This window comes from Petaurus breviceps, unplaced genomic scaffold (assembly GCF_028583685.1).
Source record: "Petaurus breviceps papuanus isolate PSGF00001 unplaced genomic scaffold, PetGlider_PUasm1.0 174, whole genome shotgun sequence".
NCBI lineage: Eukaryota > Metazoa > Chordata > Mammalia > Diprotodontia > Petauridae > Petaurus > Petaurus breviceps.
Window position 1 is genome coordinate 35,482,295 of NW_027185761.1, and position 25,577 is coordinate 35,507,871.

Here is a 25,577-nt window from a genome sequence, read left to right on the forward strand (position 1 = left end):
TTCAAATTCAACCTCAGAAACTTAACTCTTACTATCTATATGACCTTGAGCAAGTCACTTAACCCCAATTGCCCTGCCTTTAACCCTCCAAAAAGGAAAAAAAAATAAAGGAAAAAAGAAAAGGAATAACGGGAAGTTGAGAAACAACAAAAGAAGAAAATAAAACTAAGAAATGATTTGAAATAAAAGGGGTTTCCTTGAATGGAGAGTAGGTATCAGGGCGTACTTGGGATTTTTAAGTGAGAGGGAACAAGTTTTAAACAATTCTGGTGGGAAATATGAAATGGAGTTGATGACAATAGAAGAGAAAAATTGGCCAAAAGCAATGAGGTCCTAGGTCAATCCCATTCTAATTATGTCTACCTTTTGAGTATTTGCCCTACTAATGTTCATTGTTCTATTCAATAATACTGCTATTACCACCATCACTACTGCTACTACTCCTACTATTACTACTACAAATAAAAGGTAAAGTATGGTCATACTTAAGCAACCTCACTATAGTAATTAATTTATAATATGCATAAATTATTTAAAAGTACAATATGATATTTTAATTTAATTTTATTATTTATTTTAGCCATGAAGAAACAAAACTGTCACCTTTTGTAAAAGATATGATGTTATATTTAGAGAATACTAGAGAATCAACTTAAAAACTCATTGAAACAATCAACAACTTCAGGAAATTTTTAGGACATAACATAAATTCACATAAATCATCAACTTCTCTACATGATACCAACAAAACACAGCACTGAAGAATAGAAAAGAAGTTGTACTTAATATAACTGCAGATATGGGCACCTAGGTGGTACAAAGAAAAGAGTACTGACCCTGGAGTCCAGAGGACCTGAGTTCAAATCTAGCCTCAGACACTTACTGGTTGTGTGATCCTGGGCAAGTCCTTTAACCCCTATTGCCTCACCGAAATATATAATTGCAGACAATATAAATACTGGAGAGACTACCTCCTAGTTAAAAAACAGTATTATGTGAATAAAATTACAAAACACTTTTTTTACACAAATATGAGACAGATCTAAGCTATTAAATAAATATTAATTGCTTATGAGTATACTAGTCAATAATATAACAACAATAATTCTATTTAAGTTAATTTACTTATTCTGTATCATATTCTGTATCATTTGTATCATACAAATCAAACTACCAAAGAATTATTTTACAGAACTAGAAAATATGGAACAAAATTCATTTGAGAAAACCCCTTATATTTTAAGAATATAAGGGGAATCCATAAAAAGAAGAGGAATTAAAGAAGGTAGCCTAGCAGTTTCAGATTTCAAATTATATTACAAAGCAGTGATCCTGAAAACATTTTGGTAGTAGATAACGGATAGAGTGTTGAATCAGTGGAATACATTAGATACATAATGAAAAGTAATAAAAGATTATGGTATGCTAGTGTTTGATAAAAACAAAGATGTAAGCTTTGGGGGTAAAATGCCAACATCTGATAAAAAAAAAAACTTCCCAGGAAAACCAGAAAACAGATTGTTAGAAACTATGGGTAGACCAACATTTCATATTACGTACCAAGATAAAGTCAAAATGGGTACATAATTCAGAAATAAAGAATGATATAAGTAAATTAAGGGCGTATAGACAAATGTATTTATCAGACCTATGGACAAGGGAAAAGTTACAACCACACAAGAGATAGAAAAGACCATTAGAAGGGATAATTTTGCTTGCATGAAATTAAAAAGTAAGATTTTATAAATATAAAACTAATAGACAAAATCAGAAGGAAAACTGATAACGGGGGAGGGAAAATTTATACCAGATGTCTGTGACAAATGCCTCATTTCTCAAATTTATAGGAAACTGAACCCAATTTATAAAAATAAGAGCCATCATCCAGTTGATAAATATGCAAAGGATATGACAACACACTTTTCAGAAGAAAAACAAAGTTATCAGTAGTCATATAAAATGCCCACATAAAAATTTCTGATTAAAGAAATGAAATTTAAAACAACTTTGAGATGCCACCTCATCCTTATCAAATTCTCCAGCATGAGGGAAAAGTAAAATGACAAATGCTGGAGAGGATGTGGAAAGAAATAACAATCTAAGGCGATGTTGGAATTGTGAACTAATTCAGTAATTCTGGAGAACAATTGGGAATTATGTCCAAAGGGCAACAAAATTGTATATTCTTTGACCCAGAAATACTACTAAGTCTCTACCCCAAAGATATCAAAGGAAAGGGAAAGAAAAGATCTGTTTGGCTTTCTTTGTTTGTTTTCAATTTATTTACTTATTTGTTTTCAGTTTTCAGCATTCACTTCCATAATTTTTAAGTTTTCTAACCCTATATTCCCCCTCCCTTTCAAAGGCGGCAGGGAATCTGAGGTGGGCTCTAAACATACATAGCTCTTTAAAAACATTTTCACATTAGTCATGTGGCGTAGAAGAATTATAATAGGAAAAACCATGGGAAAGAAAATAAAACACAGCAAAAGAGAAAATAGTAAAGTTTTACTCTGCATTTCAATTACATAGTTCTTTCTCTGGCTCAGATGGCATTTTTCATGATGAGTCCTTTGGGAATGTTTTAGATCCTTGTATTACTGAGGATGGCTAAATCTATCAAAATCAGTTCTTGCACATTGTTGTCTGTTATTATCTATAATGTTCTCCTGGTTCTGCTCACTTCACTCAGCATCAGTTCATATTAGTCTGTCCAGGTTTTTCTGAAGTCTGGCTGTTCATCCATTCTTATAGCACAATATCATTTCATTACACTCATATACATCAATTTGTTCAGCCATTTTCCAATTGATAGACATCAGCTGAATTTCCAGTTCCTGGATGCCACAAACAGAGCTACTATAAATGTTTTTTGTATATGTAGGTCATTTTCCCATTTTTTATGATCTCTTTGGGATACAGACCTCGAAGCACTATTGCTGGGTCATAGGGTATGTGCATTTTATAGCCCTTTTGGCATAGTTCTAAATTCCTCTCCAGAATGGTTGGATCAGTTCACAGCTCTGCTAACAATGAATTAGCATTCCAAATTTCCCACATCTTACCCAGCATTTATCATTTTCCTCTTTTGTCATGTTAGGCAGTCTTATAAGTGTGATGTGATACCTCAAAGTTGTTTTGATTTGGATCTTTCTAATCAATAGTGATTTAGAGCATTTTTATATGACTATAGATAACTTTAATTTCTTCCTCTGAAAACTGACTATTCATATTCTTTGACCATTTATCAAATGGAGAGTGTCTTGTATTCTTGTAAATTTGACTCAGTTCTCTATAGATTTTAGAAATGAGGCCTTTATTAGAGACACTACTTGTAAAAATTCTTTCACATTTTTCTGCTGCCCTCCTAATCTTGGTTGCATTGGCTTTGTTTGTGCAAAAACTTTTAATTTTAATATAATCAAAATTATCCATTTTGCATTTCATAATGTTCTCTATCTCTTGTTTGGTCATGAGTTACTCCACTCTCCATAATTCTTACAGATAAACTATTCCTTGCTCCCCTAATTTGCTTATAGTATCAGCATTTATACATAGATCATGTATCCATTTGAACTTAATTCTATTATACAATGTCAGACATTGATCTGTGCCCAGTTTCTGCATATAATTTTCTAGTTTTCCCAGAAGTTTTTGTGAAACAGTGAGTTTTCCTTCCAGAAGCTGGAGTCTTTGGGTTGATCAAAGAGTAAATTGCTATAATCATTGACTACTGTGTCTTATGGACCTAAACTATTCCACTGATCTACCTCTCTATTTCTTAGCCAGTGCCAAGTGGTTTTGATGATTGCTACTTTATAATACAATTTAAAATTTAGTATGGCTAGGCCACCTTCCCTAGCATTTCTTTTTATCAAAAGATCTATCGGTTCAAAATATTCCTAGTAGTTCCTTTTTTTGTGGAGGCAAAGAATTAGAAATTATGGTGATGCCATTAATTGTGAAATGGCTGAACAAGTTGTAATTTATGATTAAGATGGAATTTCTCTGTTTGGTCATTTTAGTCATTTCCACCTCTCCAGGATCTCATTTTGGATTCTCTTGGTAAAGGTATTGGAATGGTTTGCCATTTCCTTTTCCAACTCATTTTACAAATGAGGAAACTGAAGAAAATAGAGTTAAATGAATTGCCTAGAGTCACAAAGCTATTAAGTGTCTGAGGCCAGATTTTAACATAGGAAAATGTCTTCTGGAAATCAAGCTCAGTGTTCAAACCACTGTGCCACTTGCCTATATTATGGAATACTGCTGTGCTATGAGAAATGACAAGCAAAATGATTTTGGAAATACTTGGGAAGACTAATATGCACTAATGCAAGGTGAGGTGAGCAGAATCAGAAGAAAATTGTACATAATAACAGCAATATTGTAAAGATAATCAACTGTGAAAGGCTTAACTACTCTGGTCAAGGTCCTTGGGTGCAGCCTTTTGACTGAGTCCATGTTTTACAGAACAAATTTTTATTAAAGGGATTTGATCTGTGAACTTTGGATTCAGTCAAAGGACCACACTAGAGAACCTAGAAGATCACATGTGGCCTTGAAGCCTTGTGGCCTTGAGGCTGCTTCCCATCCCTGTTATAGACTTATTAAACAATGCAGATCATGAAATAAAGTAGTAAACAGTGTACAACACATAATGTAGAATTATTTTAAAGTATCAGTTGAATCCAAAAAAGATACAGTAAGTACAAGATGTTTTCTATCCTTTGCTAAATAGTCAGGGGCAAATAGCTATACCACAAACACAAATCTCCAAAGAGCTTAAGAATGTAGCAAATAAACTGGATTTGAACTGGAATACAGTGAAGAGGGCACCAGCCCTGCAATCAGGAGGGCATGAGTTCAAATCTGGCCTCATACACTTAACACTTGCTAGCCGTGTGACCTTGGGCAAGTCACTTAACCACAATTGCCCTGTATTCCCCCTCCAAAATTTAAAAAATGCAAAACAAACAAGCAAAGAAACACATAGAGCTCTGACAGTAGAAACTATCCCTCTGACAGAAAATGTTCTTTGTTTCAACCTCATTGTCCTATCAACTACTGAACTTGGTCTGTATATGGTTATAGGAAGACCCTATGCACTTATTTAGTTACAAAAAGCAATAAGTTTATCTACATATGCAATAATTCATAAATCATGAAATATTAAACATTAAAATAAAAAATAATTTATCCTCAATATCTTTCTATATGAAGCCCTTCAAAACATGAGATGATAATAAATAATGATGTAATAACATAGTGATATATAATTTTCAGGTGTCAGCAATATAATGGATGCAAATATTTTTTAACTCTGAGAGGCCCTAATTGAAGAGATTCAGTTATTACAATCTTTTAATATTTGAGAAAGCTTGAAAGTGATAACAATTCATAAATATAAAGTGGGTTGTCCTGAATCCAATGATTTTAAAGTTTTAATTTATCATTTTTGAATTAATTAATTCACAAATATTTATTGTATGCCTACTGTGTACCCTGCCTTATCCTATTAAAAAGAGACAAATAGTCTTTCTTACTCATAAAAGATTTATATCCAAATGAATTTTATTCAGAAACTAATATGACTTGAAGTTACCAACACATTTATCTAATTGTAAGAATCAAGTTTCATAGGAAGTCTCTGACTTTTAGGGAATGCATTACTATTCCTGAATTTTATGGCAGCATTAAGGAAGACTGTGTTGTTGTTTTTAATCAAGCATATATGCTCTGAAACACAGTGGAAGGCATGAACTTCCAGTTGCCATTTTTCACTTCCTTTGTCTTCCTATACCATTTCTGCAGGTTTAATATTTTTGATTAGCCTTAGAGAATTAGCATGAAATTATATTTAATGAGTGTTTAGATAAAACAACTATCAGTGGGGAAAATGTTTGGAATTTATATAGGATATCTCTCATGTCTCTCGCATACAACTTTGGGACTATATATCCTGCTAAATGGCTTATGGGATATCAACATTCTGTAGGTCTTTGAAAAAAAATTCTCATTATAGTCATGCAGACTTCTATTGTTATAATTCAAGCATGGAATTCACAAGAATATTAAAGATATTGATTTATATAATCATTAAAATAGAGGTAGATGGAAAAGCCTATAGAACTAGGTGTGGACATGTACTATGATGGTTAGCCCATCAAATTAATGCATTTAATTAAATAACTTCGACAAATATTGCAGATATATAATTACCTTAGCTGAAAAAGAATAGAAAATCCTACCAGAATATACTTGGAAAAGTATACAGTACTATCAACGATCCCAAACTGTCTATTCCAATAAAATAAAATATAACCTTATTTTGCAAAAATGTAATATTTTTATTGATGATGGAATACACATAAATAGCATACATACCTACACACATATATTTTATTTTGAGTTTATATCTATCTATATCTATCTCTATTCATATCCATATATCTCTATATTTGTCTATCCATCCATCTATCTGTTTATCTATCTATCTATCTATCTATCTATCTATCTATCTATCTATCTATCTATCTATCTATCTACCTATCTATCTATCTATCTATCTATCCTCATTTGATTCTCAAAACAACCCTGCAAGGTAGATTCTGTTATTATCAATATTTTGAATTTGAGGAAACAGAGGCAAACAGAAATTATGTGACTTGCCCAGAGTCACACAGCTAGTAATATTCTGAAACCAGATTTAAACTTATGCCAAGCCTAGAGTCCCAAAGACTTATTATCTGAGTTTGAATCCAGCCTCAGATACTTAACTGCTTTGTGACCATGGGTAAATCACTTTATCCTCTTTAGCTCAGTTTTTCATCTATGAAATGAGCTGGAGAAAGAAATGGTAAGTCGCTCCAGTGACCTTGCAAAGAAAAACCCAAATGGGATCAGGAAGAGTCAGACATTATTGAAATGACTGAATGATGGCAATTTCCTAACTCCGGTTGAACTACCTGTGGTCACATGACAGTCGTTAAAAGAACCAGAGTTAAAACCAAGGTCTTCTAAACTGCAAATAAAATATTATTTAGATAGTTATGTACATAGAAAGTTGATGGGTGACCCATCACTGGTAGGTCTAAGACACTAATGCTCCCTCTGCCCCCAAACCCTGCCAAAAAGTTGTAAAATGAGTACACATGCTGCTTTTTCAAAGATTTCAGAACAAAAATAAAGTTGAAGAAAAGCACAAAAGATGGGAGCCAGAAAGGTTGCAATGTGTACAGTTTTCCACCTAAACTGAAGAAATCATAAATCATTAGTACCACCTTGGCTTAAAAAATATCACCTCTAATGCTACCAATAAATCAGAGGGAAAAGAAAAGGAAAAAAAAAAGATGTTGCATATTCAGAAATGTAGATATTTGCTTGTTTTTCATAGCAACTTTTAAATTTGTTCTCCCAAAAAAGGTTCATTCTGATGAAAATATTGTTAAAAAGCAATCAGTTACTTTATTATCCTACGAAGGTTCTGCTCAACTTTAATTATGAACTATGAACAATGGCATTTAATTAGTCTTATTTTGAAAATTAACAGTACAGCTTTATCATGTATAAGCCTTCAGATTAATTAACCAACAAGACACTATAAACAATGAATTCCTGAATGATTATAGCAGGACACTTTCTAGTGAAGGGTCAACTGGAAGGCTTCATTCACTACTCTATATGAGTGCAATTCCCTTGTCCAAATATTCTGCTGAAATGAAAGATTATCCTTAAAATAAGTGGCTGTAAATATATGTATATACTGTGTTTCCCCGATAATAAGACACTGTCTTATTATTTTTTTCGGAAAGAAAAATACCAGAGGGCTTATTTTCAGGGGAGGGCTTATGTTGTCCTGCCTCAGCTCTCCTCTGCAGCACTGCTCTCAATGGCGGTAGCAAGCAAATCACTGGGGAAGAACAGGATGACGCGCTCACTGCTGCAGCTCTGATTGGATGCAGCTCGGGGCGTGGGGTGTGTTTCACCTGGGGGGGGGGGGTCGGTGCATACAGAGGGTAGTGGAATGTAGCATGTAGCCCAGGGGGTCACCTTCACTACAGTAGCAATCTCAATAGGGCTTATTTTTTGGGGAGGGCTTATTTTAGAGGAATCTTACACAGTAAGGGGAGGGCTTATTTTTGGGATAAGTCTTATTATCGGGGAAACATGGTATATATGTATATATGTATTATGCTATTTTATGTATGCATGTGTATTATATGTATATTATTGGATTTATGTAGGGCAGCTAGTTGGCACAGTAAAGAGATTTTGGGCCTGGAATCAGAAAGACTCCTTTTCCTGAATTCAAATATGATCTCAGACACTTACTAGAGATGTGACCCTAGGTCAATTCTGATTGCCTCAGTTTTCGCATTTGTGAAATGTGCTGGGGAAGAATATGGCAAGCCATTCCACTGTTTGCTTGCTTTCTGGCCAAGAAAATCTCCAATAGTGTCAGGGAAGTGTCAGGTATGACTGAAAACAACTGAATAACTACAAAATGTATCACCATAAAATACACATATACTATAAAATGTATATGTATTTGTAGGTGTATATTAAAGGGAGAAAGGAAAGTCTTAATTGAAGGATATAAGAAATATTTAGTTTCAAGTAGAACATATGTGCATATATAGTTATATATAGAGATGTATATACACATATGCATACATATGTATGGATGTATATAATTTATATACATATGTGGGTGTCTGTGTGCATAATTCCCTCTTTCTGTTCCTGTTCTGTCTCCACCAAGAGCATTAAAATTCCTTGAAGGCAGATATATATATATATTTTTTTTAAATTTTCCTCTTTGCAGTTCTCTCTCTCTTGAGACAATATTGATTAGACATTTAATAACACTTTTTTAAATTAATAAATGTATTCAATCAATTCTGCAGTTTATTTAGAAACATGACTGATAAAAAAAACTTTAATAAAATCAAAAATATATAAATTAGGGGAAATAAAAGAACCTTACTTTCCAAGAGCAAAACATTCCAATTTTACAGTTGAACCTTTCGCTCCTTGCATTGTTTCAGGAAAACGTACTTCAATCTTTGGTTCATACTCCCCCATCACACCTGTTAAACATCAAAACAGCTAGCACTCCAGTTGTATCGCTCCTGGAGATCAGAACAGAAGTTTCATATGCAATAAAATGTGAAATTCAATTTACCACAACCTGAACATTGGGATTTCCAAATAAACAGGTATTAGTTTGGGAGTTTTCGCTTCTTTTAAATTTCAGTTATCTCAATTTAAGTTATAGAAAAGATAAAGAAATAGAAATTAAGCATGTGAAATCATAAATAAAAAGTGAAAGGAAATACAGAGCACAAGGGAAGAGGAAAAGGGAAAAAGAAAAAAAGAAAGAAAAAAGAGAAGGAAAGAAAGAAAGAAAGAAAGAAAGAAAGAAAGAAAGAAAGAAAGAAAGAAAGAAAGAAAGAAAGAAAGAAAGAAAGAAAGAAAGAAAGAAAGAAAGAAAGAAAGAAAAGAGAAAGGAAGAAAAGATAAAGGAAGGAAGGAAGGAAGAAAGGAAGAAAGAAAAAAGAAAGGAAGGGAGGAAGGAAGAAAGGAAGAAAGAAAGAAAAGAAAGAAAGAAAGAGAAAGAAAAAAGGAACAAAGAGAAATTAAGAAAGAAAGAAAGATGAAAGGAAATGGAGGAAGGAAGGAACTATGGAAACAAGGGACTAAAGAAGGAAGGAAGGAAAGAAAGAATAAAACAACTTTCATGATATAACAGGACGCAATCTGATTCTGCCCTCCTAAAATTTTCTATAGGTATATTGAAGAAAATTATTCTTATGCACAGTGAATGTGAAGTCCCATGTGAAGTGGAAAGGGACACTCCCACAAAATGGATACTTAAAAAAATAATCTAACACAAACTTTAGTGTTTCTAATTTATTTAGAATTTTACTATACACTTGTACTGAAGGGAACAATGGAGTAGAATATGTGTGACATTAAATTGAATGGAGGGGACCAAAAAAACTGAATAGCTGCTATGCGGGCTATTAGGTTAGTCCTTCCTTAAGGATCTGCAAGAACTTCCAATTAATGGGAAAGGGAAATTAATTGTTGAAGAACTGGGCCTGTAGATCAGGTGAGTCACAGATGCATTTTAAAAATTTTGGAGACACTAGGGATCACAAAGGTCAATAAAAGTATGATATAAGAAATGCAAAATAGAGTGAGGACTCCCAGCTTAGAATTTATGCTCATCATATTTCTGATGCTCCCTGTTCTTTTTTAAATTCTTTGTAAACAGTGTGAGGAATTACAATTTAAGTGCAAGCTCTAATCACAAACTTTACCAACACTCGCCCTAATTCTACATTTCCTACTGAGAAAATTTAATTAAAGAGTCAATTGGATGTTGTAATTTTCCCCACTTCAATGAGTCTCTTAGATTTCCTAGTTCTTTGAATCACACAGCAGCAATGACTTGACTTATAATTATGAAATTTGTCAAAATACAGTTTGAAGGGGTGGCCAGGTGGCTCAGCGAGTAAGAGCACAGGCTCTTCTGTTGGGATGACCTGGGGATCGAATCCCAGGCTCAGATACTTAGCACCACATCCAGAAATAACTGGCTGTGTGACCTTAAGCAAGTTACTTAACACCAATTGTTTAAAAAAACAAAATACAGTTTGAATGTATTCTTTTCTTAGAGCAATAAATTGATCTGAACAACTATCTTTTCAGGTATTTAATATGTCTTTGATATTTTTTTTAGCATTACATTCTTTCATGAATCTTGAAACTGAACTTTCCTTTTTCCTTTTCACTGGTCAAGTGTCTATGCAATGAGAAAAGGAGAAAGGCACAGAAAAGAAAGAGGTGATACATAAAGGACTTTGAACTGTGACCTGCATACATTGTTTTCTCCGTGGGAACTTTCATTTTCAAAAGTTATATTAAAAAAAAAAAACGTTTATTATCTTACCATCATTGCGCAGCACTAATGGAGTAGGTGGCCCTTGGACACGTTTTTGGGCTTCCATGTTTGTAACAAAGCAAGTATAATTCCCTGCATCTGATGGCTCCACTTTTGCAATATACAGGTTTCCCGTTGCTTGAGAGATGAACCTCCGACTATCCTCCTGGACAGGCAAGGAATGATCATTGAATGTCCAAGCATAATATACATCTGAAAAAATAAGTAATGCTTAGAGCATCTAGCATAATTGGTTCAGCAAAAGCAAGTCCTCAATATCTTTTTAAAAATATTTGTAGTTTCTGTTTTTAACACTCCTACCATCTGCTTTATCTTTCTTCTAGGATTAGGCATGAAAGGAGGACTGAAGGTGAGACAGGCCTGCCATATTTAGGGCAGGCAGGACTACATCTGTGTTTGCATTGTGATATGCCTGTTAATCCAATTCTTTTATGATTGCAATTCAATATCTACTAATTATTTTTTCGTGTTAGTGCAATTCCTAGTATGTTGAAATGAAATTCATAGGATATTGAAATGTTCAGTGCTGGCCAAGGTCACACAGTGACCTTGTGACTGAAAATGACTTGAACCTACCTTTTTTGAGAATAAAAACAAAGCTCAATATACTATATCACATTATCCCTTGGGTTTCGATGCATCTTTGTTGATTAACTGAGGTTAGGAAGATGACAGGAAGAGGAGGGGGTTCTAAAATAAATCTAGAGAAAATAAAATCTGAAGTCCAAGATGGATGAAAATATATTTTAAATATTTAATTTTCAATTTGGAATCGACTTCTCACATGTACTCTAAATGGTTTGAAAGTAATTGAATAAAATCTGAATATCCGGTGTACCAGTATTAATCATCTAAAATCAATTTAGCTCATAACCTGAAGAATAAGTTCTCACTGGGGAAGCAGAAATAAAGGAATCATGGGAGGAAATGACTATGTCATCTTAAGGTTTATATGAAATAGAATAGTGAAAGCATTGTTGGATATAACTAGAAAGGTACCCCAGTTTTTTAGAAAACAGTATTTTCAAATAGTTCAGAAAATGAGGTACAATCAGTTTCCCTAAGCCTCTAAGAGAAAATAATCTTCATGAGAGATAACTATCTCTAAAAAAAAGTCTGTTATGTTACTCCCAAAAAATTCTAAGGAGTGGAAAGAATACGAGAGATCAAAGAAATGAATGTCACTGCAAAGAGAGATGTCCAAAAGGTTCAAAGGAAAATGAAGAATTTAGGAGGGGTTGCACTGATACATAATCACATGTAAGGCTTTAGCACAGCAAAGTAAGAATTATGTACAGGACAATAAACTGATTATATCAATACCTGCAATTTTTTGTTTGAAAAAATATAACCCCTATCCTTATTAAAAGCACAAGAAAGTATAGGAATAAATGGAACATTTCTGGACATAGTAAATAGTGTCTATCTAAAACCATCAAAAAGCATTATCTGTAACAATGATAAAATTGAAGCCTTCCCAATAAGATAAGGGTGAAGCAAATAAGTCAATTTTGAACTAAAATGCTACTATAGTCACAAGACAAAAAAAAAGAAATTGAAGGAATAAAAATAGGCAACGAGGAAACAAAACTACCATTCTTCGAAGATGATAGTATACTGACATAGTCCTAGAGAAATAATTTTTAAAATTGGTTGACATAATCAACAACTTTAGCAAAGGTGTGGGGTATAAAATAAACCCATAAAATCATTAGTGTTTTTATGTATTATAAACAAAACCTAAAAGGGAGAGAAATTTCATATAAAATAACTGTAGGCATTATAAAATACTTGGGAGTACACCTGATAAAACAAACCCAGTAACTATGGGAAAACAATAAAAAAAAATTTTATGCAAAAGGAATCATCCAAACATTTAGATAGTCATTGCTCATTGGTAGAATGAGTTAACTTGATAAAAATGACAATTCCATCTAAATTTATTTACTTTTCACTGCCATATCAATTAAAATAGCAAAGAATTGTCTTATAGAGATACAAAATATCATGACAATATAAATCTGAAAGAACAGAAAATCAAAAATATAAATGGAATTAATGACAAAAACGTGAAGGAAGATGACCTTGAAGTACCAAATTTCAAATTTTATCCAAAGCTTTAATCATGTAATCATTCTAGTACTGCCTAAGAAATAGAGTGGTGGAGAAGTGGAAGAGATTAAGTATTCAATGCACAATAGTCAATGACCATAGAAATACATTGCTTTATAAACCCAACATCTAAGTTTGGAGCAAGAAATCACCATCTTAAAAATAAATGCTGAGAAAGGAGGGGCATGGCCAAGACTTTGGAGTAAAAACAGAACTTTCCCAAAGCTCTGGCTTCAACTTCCTCCAATAAATGTAAGAAATGAATCTAAAAAAAAATTTAGAGCTAAAGAACCCACAAAGTTGTCGAGAGAAACAAATCTCCCCTTGAAGGCAGCCTGGAAGGCCAGCAGAAAAGGTCTATCATAGCATGCTGGGAGCCAAGCCCAGCCCCACATCAGCAGTTTTGGTCCCAGGCACCCTGAGAAGCAGGGGCCAGAGTAGACTTCAGGAAAGTGAAGCACCAGCAGCTGTGGTGGTTTCCAGACTTCTCAACTCATAAATGCCAAAGACAAAGTAAAAGGTCAAGGTGGAACACTGTTGGAATAGGGGTGGGCAGAAGAGCTCAGTCTGGCCCTGCACCCGGGGTGAGAAGCAGAAGAGCTGCTTCAGCACAGCTCCATGGCTGTCTCTGGAGCTCCTGGCTTTCAGGCCGTAGGGGAACCAAGCAACCATTGAGAGGATAATCACTCTTGCTTTGACCTGCTTGCATCTGGATCATGGTCTTGGGTGAAGGTCCTGGGGTGTGTGGTCAGGTGCCAGATCCTGTGGGGCTTGCAGAGAGGGAACCCTCCTAATTTCCCTGGCAGCTATGAAAACCCAGCAATTTGGGACAAATCTCTCTCCATTCTGAAAGCAGAGATGTACCTTGGCAAAGAGGTCAAAAGTCAAGTAATTGACTGGCTACATGAGCAAGAAGAGAAGACACAACACTACCATATATTCCTTTTTCAGGGACAAGAAGGATCAAAGCATGGAACAGGAGGAAGGCAACAAAGTCAAAACTCCCACATCAAAAGCTCCCAAGAAAAATATGAACTAGTTACAAACCATGGAGGAGCTCAAGAAGGATTTTGAAAACCAAGTAAGAAAAGTGGAGGAAAAATTGGGAGGAGAAATGAGAACAATGCAAGAAAATCAAGAAAAGCAAGTCAACAAACTGACTGAAGAAAATAACACCTTAAAAAATAGACTAACTCAAATGGCATTGTGGAAACATAGTTAGGATAACACAAGACCTAGCAGCTTCTACATTAAGGGATCAAAGGGCTTGAAATATGATATTCTGGAGGTCAAAGGAGCTAGAATTAAAACCAAGAATCAACTACCCAGCAAAACTAAATATAATGCTATAGGGGAAAATATGGTCATTCAATGAAATAGAGGACTTTCAAGCATTCTTGATGAAAAAATAGAGCTAAACAGAAAATTTGGCTTTCAAATACAAGAAGCAAGAAAAACATGAGAAAGTAAACAGCGAAAAGAGATCATAAAGAACTTATTAAAGTTTTACTATTTACATTCCTACATGAAAAAACAATGATTGTAACTCATAAGACTTTTCTCAGTATGAGGACAGTTGAAGTGAATATAAATGTGTGTATACACACACACACACATACATACACACACATATATATGTGCCCATTCATATATGTGTATGTATAGGAGGGTGTAGGTGGGTATAAATATATATGTGAGGGTATGGATATGTATGTACATGTATACAGAGACAGAGAGCTCAGGATGAATTTATTATGAGGAAATTATATCTAAAAAATAAAATCAAGAGATGAGAGAAGAATATATTGGGAGAAGGAGAAAGGGAGAGATAGATTAGACTAAATTATCTCATATAAAAGACTCAAGATAAAACTGTTACAATGGAAAATAAGAGCAGGAAGGTAAAAGTGGATGGGACAACCTACTCTCATTGAATTTAGCTTAAGGAGGGAATAACATACACACTCAACTGCATATCTTACCCTAGAGGAAAATAGTGGGGGGGGGGGGGAGGGGGATAAGAGAGGGGATGATAGAAGGGTGGGCAGATTGGGGGAGAGAGTATTTAGAAGCAAACACTTTTGAAAAGCGATAGTGTCAAATGAGAAAATAAAATAAGTGAGGGGTGGGATAAGATGGAGGGAAATATAGTTAGCCTTTCACAATATAGCTACTATGGAAATGATTGGGGTAACTACACATGTACAACCTATATTGCATTGCTTATCTTTCCAGGGGGCGTGGGTGAGGAGGGAAGAAGGGAAAATAATCTGGAACTCAAAATCTTAAAAATAAATGTTTATGTAAAAAAATGCTGGGAAAACTAGAGAGCAGTTTGGCAGAAACTAAGCATACACCAACATCTCACACCATAGACCAACTACAAATGGATAAATAATTTAGAAATTAAATGTGATACTATTAGCAAATTAAGTGAGCATGGGCAAATATATTTGTCAGATCTATGGACAAGAGGAGAGTTTTTATGACCAAACAAGAGACACAGAGGATTACTGGAAGTAAATGAATAATTGTGATTCCGTGCAATTAAAAAGGTCTTGCAAAACAAAACCAATGCAGCCAACTTTAGAAACTAAGCAGGAAAATGGGGGAAGGGTATTTACAGTAAGTTTTTCTGACAAAAATGCTATTTCTCAAATATATAGGGGACTGAGACAAAATAAAATAAAAAATAAGAGCCATTTTCCAATTGATAAATGGTCAAAGATAATGAACAGGCAGTTTTCAGAAGAAGATATCAAAGTCATATGAAAAATGTTCTAAATTTTTATGCTGTATGATTTAGAGAAAAGCAAATTAAAACAACTCTGAGACAGTATCTAACACCTATCAGACAGAATAACAAGATAGAAAAGAAACTGATTATTTCTTGAACAGATGTGGAAAAAAAAATAGAAACACTAATGCACTCTTGGAGGAGTTGTGAACAAGTATAACCCTTCTGGAAAACTATTTGGAAATATTCCCAAAGGGCTTTTGAACTGTTTATTCTCTATGCCCCAGAAAAAAAACCACTGTTGTATCTACATCCCAAAGAGGTCCAAGAAAAAAAGAAAAATAATCTATATTTACAAAAATAGATGTATAAATTCATTTTGTGTTTGGAAAGAATTGGGGAGTGGCTAAATAATTTGTGGCATATGACTGTGATGAAATTTGATTATGCTGTTAGAAAAATCAGCAGGGTGGTTTCAGAAAAAACTGAGAAGACTTATGTGAACTGATAAAGTAAGAAGAGCCAGGAGAAAATCATACACAGTAATAGTCATATTGTAATATTTGTCACTTTGGAAAGATTTAGATATTATGATCAATACTATGGTCCAAGATAATTCCAAAGGACTGATGATGAAAAATGCTATCTGAGAGCAGTTTAAAGCATATTTGTTTTACTTTTGTTATTTTACTTTTATTTTTTCCACCACGGTTAATATGGAGATATATTTTTATGACTTCACATGTATAATTTACAATATACTCATTGCCTTCCTAATGTATGGGGTAGGAGTGGAAGGGAGAAAGAAAATTTAAAACTCAAGAAGTTAAAAAAGCAGGTCAAACATTTAGAAATAAATGAACAAATGGATATATAAATAAGCAGGAAAGAAGGGAAACACCAGAACAACACTGTAAATTATACTAATTTGGTACTTTCACCTACATACAGAGGTCTCCTGGGTCTTGCTATGTGAAAAAAAAATCGGTTACTATGATAGAAACAGAAGAAGGAGACAGGCTAATGAAAGTTGTGGATGACATAGATTTGATATGTAGCTAGAACATTTAATGGTAGTGTTATAAATCAAAATAATTTTCACAAGTTAAAACAAAAAAAATTACAATATAAATGGGACTAAATATAAAATCTTAGACAGAATTAAAGAAATGATAAACAACCAGAATAAGATGAAATATTAAGGTCTCTTCTATCATTTAAAAATATAAATGTAATTGTGAACTTAATACAAGTCAAGCGTATGATATATGTGAAAGTAAAGTCATTTCCATGTTTTACTGAGAGAGCGAGAGAGCGACAGAGAGAGAGAGAGAGAGAAAGAGAGAGAGAGAGAGAGAGAGAGAGAGAGAGAGAGAGAGAGAGAGAGAGAGAGAGAGAGAGAGAGAGAGATTTTGCAAACTGTATTTTAAAGGGGGCATTGAAAAAAAGATTTAATCTTAAAGGAAACAAAAAAAGGTGGTGTGTGGTACAAAGGTTTAGAAATCATGTACAAAGGTTTAGAAATCATGTCTTAATAGAATTGGGAAGAACAATGATACTCAGTAATTACATGATAACTTGAGCCCAAATCTTTGAAGGTTTTTTACTATAGATGAAGGATTTGACAAAGTAATGACATCATTAACACTAACAAAAGTTTTATTACAACTGTCTTGTAAGGTTTAGACTATCATCAAGTCTTTCCATGACTAGTTGGTTTGCAGCCGTCTTCCTTTTAGATTAATAGTATGTTTATTAACTTTTGTGACCTTTGGGAAAATCACTATAAGCCTCTCTCAGTCTCAGTTTACTCATTTGTAAAATGAAGTCTTTGTGCACTAAACAAATGCTGGTTCTCTTCAATTTCTAAATCTGTGGTTCTAGGAGTGCATTTGGGAAGAATCACACTTCTCAATAGCCATATAATTAACATGCCTGCCTCTAATCTCTAGGTTCTTCAATCCATCCTGTACATAGCTACCAAATATATGTCTGAACCTGCCATTCACCTATTCAAGTCTCTCCTTCTTGAATTGAGAATAAAACAAAGACTTGGTTTATCATTTAAAATCCTTCACAATTTTGCTTTAGCCTAACCTTCCAGTCTAATTACATATTATTCTTCCTTCCATACTCTACATTAATCTTGCCAAACTGAATCCATATCAAAAATATACAATTCCATCTCTCAATTCTACTCCTTTGAATAGGATGATTCCCATGTCTGAAATACTTTTCTCATCTAAGCCTCTTGGAAAATATGGCTACCTTTGATGTCAGTTCAAAGAATACCTCAATTCAGAAACTCATCTTAAAGTCTCCAGCTGCTGCCCAGAATGCCACTGTAAATTTATTTTAAGTATAGTACAGAAAGACACACAAATACATGTAGTGTTACCTATAGGTATAATTTCTACAATGGCTCCTCCAGTGCCTTTTCTCTTTTTCAGATTTGTTTCACTCATTCCCAAACTGCCCTCTTACTAGTAGACCTAAATTTTTTTTTTCTGACTGTGGAAAAACCAGCCATATCTACATGAATATATATCAAATTCCCCTGGTCATGTGGTAACAATATGGGAGGATTTATTCCTATCACTTGCCACTTTAGATGCTAAGCCTTTGTTCTTGTGCTTCATAGTAATACTAAATTGGTTACAATCAATCATTAACTCTTAAGCATAAAATATTTAATAAAGTAAAAGGCAAAAACAATGTGTCACATTTTCATACAATTCAAGGAAAACACAGGTGTAATCCTACCCTTCTGGAGGCAGAGCCAAGATGATGGAGTAAAATCAGGAACTTGCCTGAGTTCTCCCCCAAACCCTCCAAAACACTTTAAATAAAGCCTCAAAACAAATTATGGAGCAGCAGAATGCAGAAAAACACAGCATTAAACAATTTTCCAGCCCAAGATAACTTATAAGGTAATCAGGAAAGGTCAGTTCCATCAGGGTGGGACAGATCACAGTTCAGCACAGACCCAGCCCTAGTCAAACAAGAGTAGGCCTTGGGGAGGACTAAATCAGTGGTGGCAGTGACGATTAATTCATTGTTAATTAATCATTTAACTGTCTCTGTATCTTCTCTTTCTTGCTTATAAATCATCCAAAATGTGATGATTCAACAAAGCTTATCTCCCAAAATTTAGATGATTTTTTAATGAGTAAATCTAATGGCCTTTTCAAAATCTTTATCCATCCTGACATTTCTGCAACCTTTAGCACTTTTTTTTTAAAGCAATCGGGGTTAAGTAACTTGCTCAAGGTTACATGGCCAGTTATTATTTTTGTGTGGGTGCTGAGTATCTGAGGCCAGAATTGATTCCAGATCTCCCGGCACTGGGGCCAGCACTCTTACCCACTGCGCCACCTGGCCACCCCTAACCTTTAACACTGTTGATTACTTTCTGCTCTTGGATTCTTTCTAGCCTCTAGGTTTTTGTAACACTGCATTCATCTCACCCTCCTCCAGCATGTTTGACTTCTCCTTCTTAGTTTCCTTTGATGAGTATCTCTCCATACCCATTCATCATGTCAGTACCTTATTTCCATTTCTGAGGTTCCCAAAGTGGATGATACCACCCTTTGGGAAATGCTAAAATGACTGGGGTGAGGGTGGGGCATAGTAGCCTCTGGTGAAATTGGGGGGCATTGAATAAAAATAAGTATGTAGTGGAAGCATATGGCAAGGAGAGAAGAAATTTTTGAAAAAAAAAAACAAACCTCTCTGTATATGTTTTATCTGTTGTGTAACAGCTAATTACAGTGACTACATTATTTTTTGAAATAAACAAACAATAAAATTTAAGTTAAAACCCATCAGTGGTCCAGTCTGCAGACACTTCTCAAAAAACAAGTATTATCAGGCAAGTGTGTTGCATTGTTGAGAAATCCAGCATGTATTGGCAGGAATGTGTGCTTGTAATTACTTGTGTACAAGATGATACTATATTGTTACATGATGGAATATTACATCATCAAAATTTCAATGCAAGAAAAAACTCACAAATATACATTACATTATAAAATTTAAGATGTATTATTATAAATATAAAATTTAAATTAAAAAAAATGTTAGTGGGTTAAATAAAGTAGATGTCCAGGGATGCTCCAAGCAATTTTTTTTTCAAAGGGGGCAGAAGGACAAATAAGTTTTGGAACTTTTCATTAGTTTATCTCATCAGTTTCTAAACTGTACTTACTTTTCTTCATACAGAATATTCTATGTCTTGACTTCATTAGTTAATACGTGCTATCTTCCATGCCTACATCACCCCAATGGCTATTTCTTTTACTTCTTTCAAGGACACTGTTGGCTATCTTTCATCAGCTTTGACTCCTAGATTTACTGACTTCTTCAAACTTCAGCTCAGATCTCAGCTTTTTCAGAATATCTTCCCTGGACAATAGTTTTGCCTCCATTTTCCTCAATTTCTTCAAATGTAAATGGAAAGGGATAATAATACCTATCTTACAGGTTACTAGGAGGATAAAAATGATGTCATAGTTGTAAAAATTACTTAGTAAAATGCCTGACACAAATTAGGTACTATATAAATGTTTATTGCCTCCCTTTTGCCTAATTAACTAACTGACTGACTATGCTTGCTTATCGGTGAACATGTATTCTCTTTAAAAAATTCAAATCTCTTTAGAACAAGAGATCTTTTCACTCACTCCTAAATTCATATACACAATGCCTACTGTACCACAGTGTCTGGCAATTAAAGTACTCAAGAAATACTTAGTGATTGAAAGTGGCACAGTTATTTTTGATAGAGGTATAGTAGATATGTGAATATCACTAAAACTAGATTAAATCTGAGAAAACCGAGACCTTGGGATGCTGAATGGCTTATCTATACATATGCATATTAAGTACCCATCCTCTGGTTGCAAATCTAGTACTTGGATACAGAACTAATGAGTGGAGGCTAAAGGGAATCAGGTTGTGACTTAATATAAGGAAAATGCCTAATAATAAAAGCCTTCTGAAAATAGAATGGATGGCTTTAGAGCATTCCATTGCGGGGTGGGGGATCACTGTGAGGATCTAGGGTTTAATATCTCTTCTGATCCAGCTCACTGCATGATCTCAGTAAGACACTTAACTTCCCAGGGTCACAGTTTTTTTTTTTCTCCTGAACAATGAAAGGGTTGTACAGGTGGAAATCTGTAGTCTTTTAAACTCAAGATCACTCTGGATCGAAGATTCTATGGCAGCCTTGGTTGAATAATCAAACTTCTCTTCTGCAGAATGGTTTGAGCAGAGTTTAGATGACTGTTTTTCAAGGACAATGTCAAGAGGCTCCCTACTTGCAGGTACAAGTAAGACTAGATTATTGTGAAGTCCTCTTGTGAATTTCGATCCTATGTGAATGTACTAGGTGACCTTCCAATGTTTCCTTTTGCCCCATGGTTCTATTTAATTGAGGTCAGTCATGCACGAATATAATTCATTCCTTATTTTTAGAAATAAGCTTGGGGGCTTTGGTTCTTGTGTTCTCCAGTTTGGTAAGTCCCTGTTGAAGCCTTTTCATCATTTCACTTGCTTTCCTGGCCCTCTGATGATTTCACTCTCTGCCTCACCTCTACATCTGCTGATCTGCTTCAGCTAAATATATGCTCAAAGGCTTCTTCTTTTTTTAACTAAAAAAAACCTAGATTGTAAATTCTTTTCAATATAAACAGAAGAAAAATGGTGTTTCTGTGTTGGCATTACCTCTCATCTTCTGACACCCTGGCTGAGTAATGGATAACCTTGAGCATATGCCCAGGGCTACATAAGAGTTTCATGATCTTTGTTCAATGCCTATTTCTGTGATGAATCTGCTCCAGCTCATTGAACATCATCAGATTTCTGTTCACTGAGAGAAAGAGATACAGGCTTCTAGTGATGCTGTAGCACCCTTCCTTCTCTTTATCTCCCACACTGTGAGCATTAAATCTCTAGGTACCATCTCAATGTAGGTATATGAAATTTGCTCTGATTATAACTTTCAGAATTCTATGCTAGTCTTCTGTGCCTTTGCACAGATGATTTAGACTCTCCCTCTTTGTTTCAGTTTCTTGAGTTTTCCATGGCCATTTATGCAATTTAGTGATATCCTACATGCCAAGTTGGCCACCTAAGTGGTGCATTGGATAGAACACCAGGCCTGGAGTCAGAATGACCTGAGTTCAAATCCAGATGCACACCTTTTCTAGCTGGGGTCATGAAGAGTTTGAAACAACTGAATAATTTATAGTATATACAAAGTCAAATCACTGAGCATTTATTAGGGGTCTAAAATATGCCTCATACTGTGCTAAGTTTTGAGAATACAAAAACCCTTCCTCTACTTTTAAGGAGCTCCCAGTCTAATGAAAGAAGACAACACACAAACAATTATGTGCAAATAAGATGTAAACAAGATAAACCGGAGATAATCACAGATAGAAGGCAATAGTATTAAGGGTGGAGGGAGGTCAGGAAAGATTTCTTGTGGAAGGTGTGATTTTAGTTGGGTCTAGAAGAAAGGAAGGGAACACAAAAGATTGAAGTCAGGAGAGAGAGGATATCATTCATTGGGGATGGGAGAAAGTGAAAATGCAGTCAGGAGAAGGAAAATGTTGAGCAAGGAGAAAGACCAGAGTCATTGTATCATACCATATGTGGAAGGGAAGAAGGAATAAGAAAGGGAAGGTAAGAAAGGGACAGGTTATGAAGGGCTTTAAAAATATGGATTGTTTTGGAGGCAATAGAGAGTCACTGGAGTGTATTAAAAAGGGGGAATGGCATGGTAAGACCTGCACTTTTGGAAGATCACTTTTATGTCTCATTTGAAGATGGACTGGACTGTGAGGGACTTAATGCAGTGAAAGAAATTACAAAATTATTAAATATTGGAGGAGTGAGGTTTTGAGAACCTTTACCAAGGTGGCGGGAGTGTCAAAAGAGTGAAGGGAGAATATTGAGAGATGTTGAGAAATTTGAATCAATAGGACATGAGCACTGATTTTACCTGAGGAAGGTAGGGTCTAATAGCTTAATGAGTGAAGGATGATCCTTGGGTTTACAGCCTGGGTGGCTCAGATGATGATGGTTTCCTCATCAATTAGTGAAATTATGAAAAGTGTCAATTTGAAAGGGGGAGGGAAGAATGGATTCCATTTTGGAAATGTTGCATTTAAGATATCTAAAGGATAAGTTCCAGATGTGTAATGGATAGTTGGAAATGTGGGATTGGGGTTGGGAGAGAGGTAAGGGCTCAATAAATACACCTGTGAATAACCTGAATAGAGATTATAATTAAATCCAATAGAGTCAATGGAATAGAATTAAAAAAAAAAACAGAAGAAAATCTAAGCAATTTACTCTCTACCTAAAAAAACAGTGGGAAGGGAAGAAGAAACTACATTTTCATAAGATCAGTAAGAAGGGAAAAGAATAGTGCTAGAAGTAGAGAGACCAGCCTACCTTGCCTTTCTGAATTCTTCCTTCTGGTGCTCCCTCCCCTATTTCATGATGTTCCATTATAGTTACAATGTCTCAGCTCTCTCTTTCTCCTGTCCTTCTGCAACCAGCCCTGATCTGACCCATATCACCCTTTGATCCATATCGATATCTCTCCTCTCCAATCCCAAGAGCCCTTCACAATTATCTATATCATGTTCAATTTGTTTCATTGACACTGGACAATTCAACTCAGCATGTATCCTCTGTCACATGAAAGGCATTGTGCCATGGTATTAACTTGATATATTAATTTATACTAAGATGCTCATAGCTAATAATAACAATAGTAGAATCTTAACAAGCACATTTGCCTTTTAAGAAGAAATGTATCTTATGAAGATTCAATTCTTAAATGAGGGAAATAATGAGATATTTGGGGGATGGAGACCTTTTCAATGACATACACACAAATGCATCAGAAAATAACCATCCACTACATACAAAGACATATACACACATACAAGCATGTGTTCACACATGTATGAACTTTTTAAAAACTTATTCCCTGAAATCCTTAATACCAGTGGAAGTTGATTAAATTTTTCCCATTTTGGCAACAATCATAATATCAGCTAGGAAAAAACATTTTTTTTCTTTGTAATTGATGAGCCTCAGACTAGACTGTCCTTTAGCAAAAACACGTCATTAGTGAGGTATAAAACAGCCTTTTACATTGAAAGATTATGTATATACCTCAATGGCAGGTTAAGGAAACTTTCACCTTTTATCATTATATCTGGAGTGTTAAAGGAGGCATTAAGGGGAAGTTTGAACCTTGAGCAAGAATTTGAGTATTTTGTGTCCTCAAACTTTTGGCTTCCACATAACCTTTTTGGGGTGTTTAATTCTTTTGAGGGGAAGAAGAGAGGAAGAATGGTATATGGCTAGCATCTTAGAGTGTTTGTCCCCAGCCCACTGACTGACCAAATAAACTGCCAACCAGTTTCGTATTAATCAACCAACTACGACTACTGCTGGTTGGTAAATGGCATAAATGACAAATTAGCTAGCCAATGACATCACTATGTCACTTAAATATTACTAAAAATAAAGTAAATTATTTTATACATCCCTGACAAGCTATTTTAAAAAGATAAGCTTCTCACTAAAAGTCTCTGCTTATAGGAAAACTCTGTTTGACCTTCCTCAGTTCATTTCTCCCCAAAACCTTTATGTTCCCAATCATCCAGAAAATCACATAAATTTTTCCTATCCTATTCCATCCAAAGCAACTGCAGTGCTTAATTTGTATTTTTTTAAGGAAAAAAAGGGGGATGGGAAGAAAAAAAACACTTGCAAATTGGGAGTTTAAAATCTTCCCATTTGGCTTTTCTTAATTAAATGTAAAATTCATAAACTACTAGTTTCAGCCATTGGATTTGTAAAATATTTCCCTAGAATCCATGACATTCATCTGTCATTAATGAAGGGGATATGTTTTCCCTCTGATGATTCAGTAGCAGCATTTTCACTGAATGATAACGTGCCCATAATGTAGTGGCTTTTCTAAAGTTTGACATCAACACCTGCTTTGATGTTATCATCATCAGAAATGGTGGTTCTGTAGCAAGCACTTGAAGGTTCTTTCAGCTGCTCCCTCAAGCACACAACAAAGATTATTTCCCTCTGAGCATGACTGTGTTTCGACAGTCTTTTATGGCCCAGTAACTTGTACTGTAATATTTAAAAATACGAACACAAAAATTGATGTGCAATCCTCCTCATTATCATACACGTACTTGGTATTAGGTGTTAAACGCACTCTTTGTGGTGTGTGTGTGTGTGTGTGTGTGTGTGTGTGTGAGAGAGAGAGAGAGAGAGAGAGAGAGACAGAGAGAGACAGAGAGACAGAGAGACAGAGAGAGAGAGAGAGACAGAGACAGACAGAGACAGAGACAGACAGAGAGAGACAGAGACAGAGAGAAATCTATAGTGATAAAGCCTAAGTTCTTCTCCTTGTTCTGTCATGTAGGCATCTTCTTTCTATTATGAAAATAGAGGTAGATTAAAGAACCTAAGATTATTCTGGCTACATGAAAGGGCAAACTTGTACTTCAGAATGTTTTGGAAAAAAGGTCACTTCTGGGCACCTTATAAAAATATCCAGGTTAAATGTTACTCAATTGTTTGAAAAAGAGCCCATGGTTGGCTGGGAATATTAGGAAATACATCATAGAGGTAGCAAAACTAATCAAAGTTCTTGAAAGAAAAAAAAATGGTGTTGTCAAGGTAAAAATGAGAAAGGAGTTTACT

General features: G+C 34.8%; 1 protein-coding gene across 1 annotated transcript in view; it reads right to left on the reverse strand.

The window, feature by feature from the left end:
• The window catches only part of CNTN6 (contactin 6), a 517,724-nt gene that overhangs the window by 209,195 nt on the left and 282,952 nt on the right, over positions 1-25,577 (reverse strand). The window contains exons 6-7 of the mRNA XM_069084074.1: positions 10,961-11,164; positions 8,990-9,092 (exon numbers count right to left, since the gene is read on the reverse strand). Of these exons, the coding sequence (XP_068940175.1) occupies positions 8,990-9,092; positions 10,961-11,164 (307 nt within the window). The remainder of the gene's footprint in view (positions 1-8,989; positions 9,093-10,960; positions 11,165-25,577) is intronic.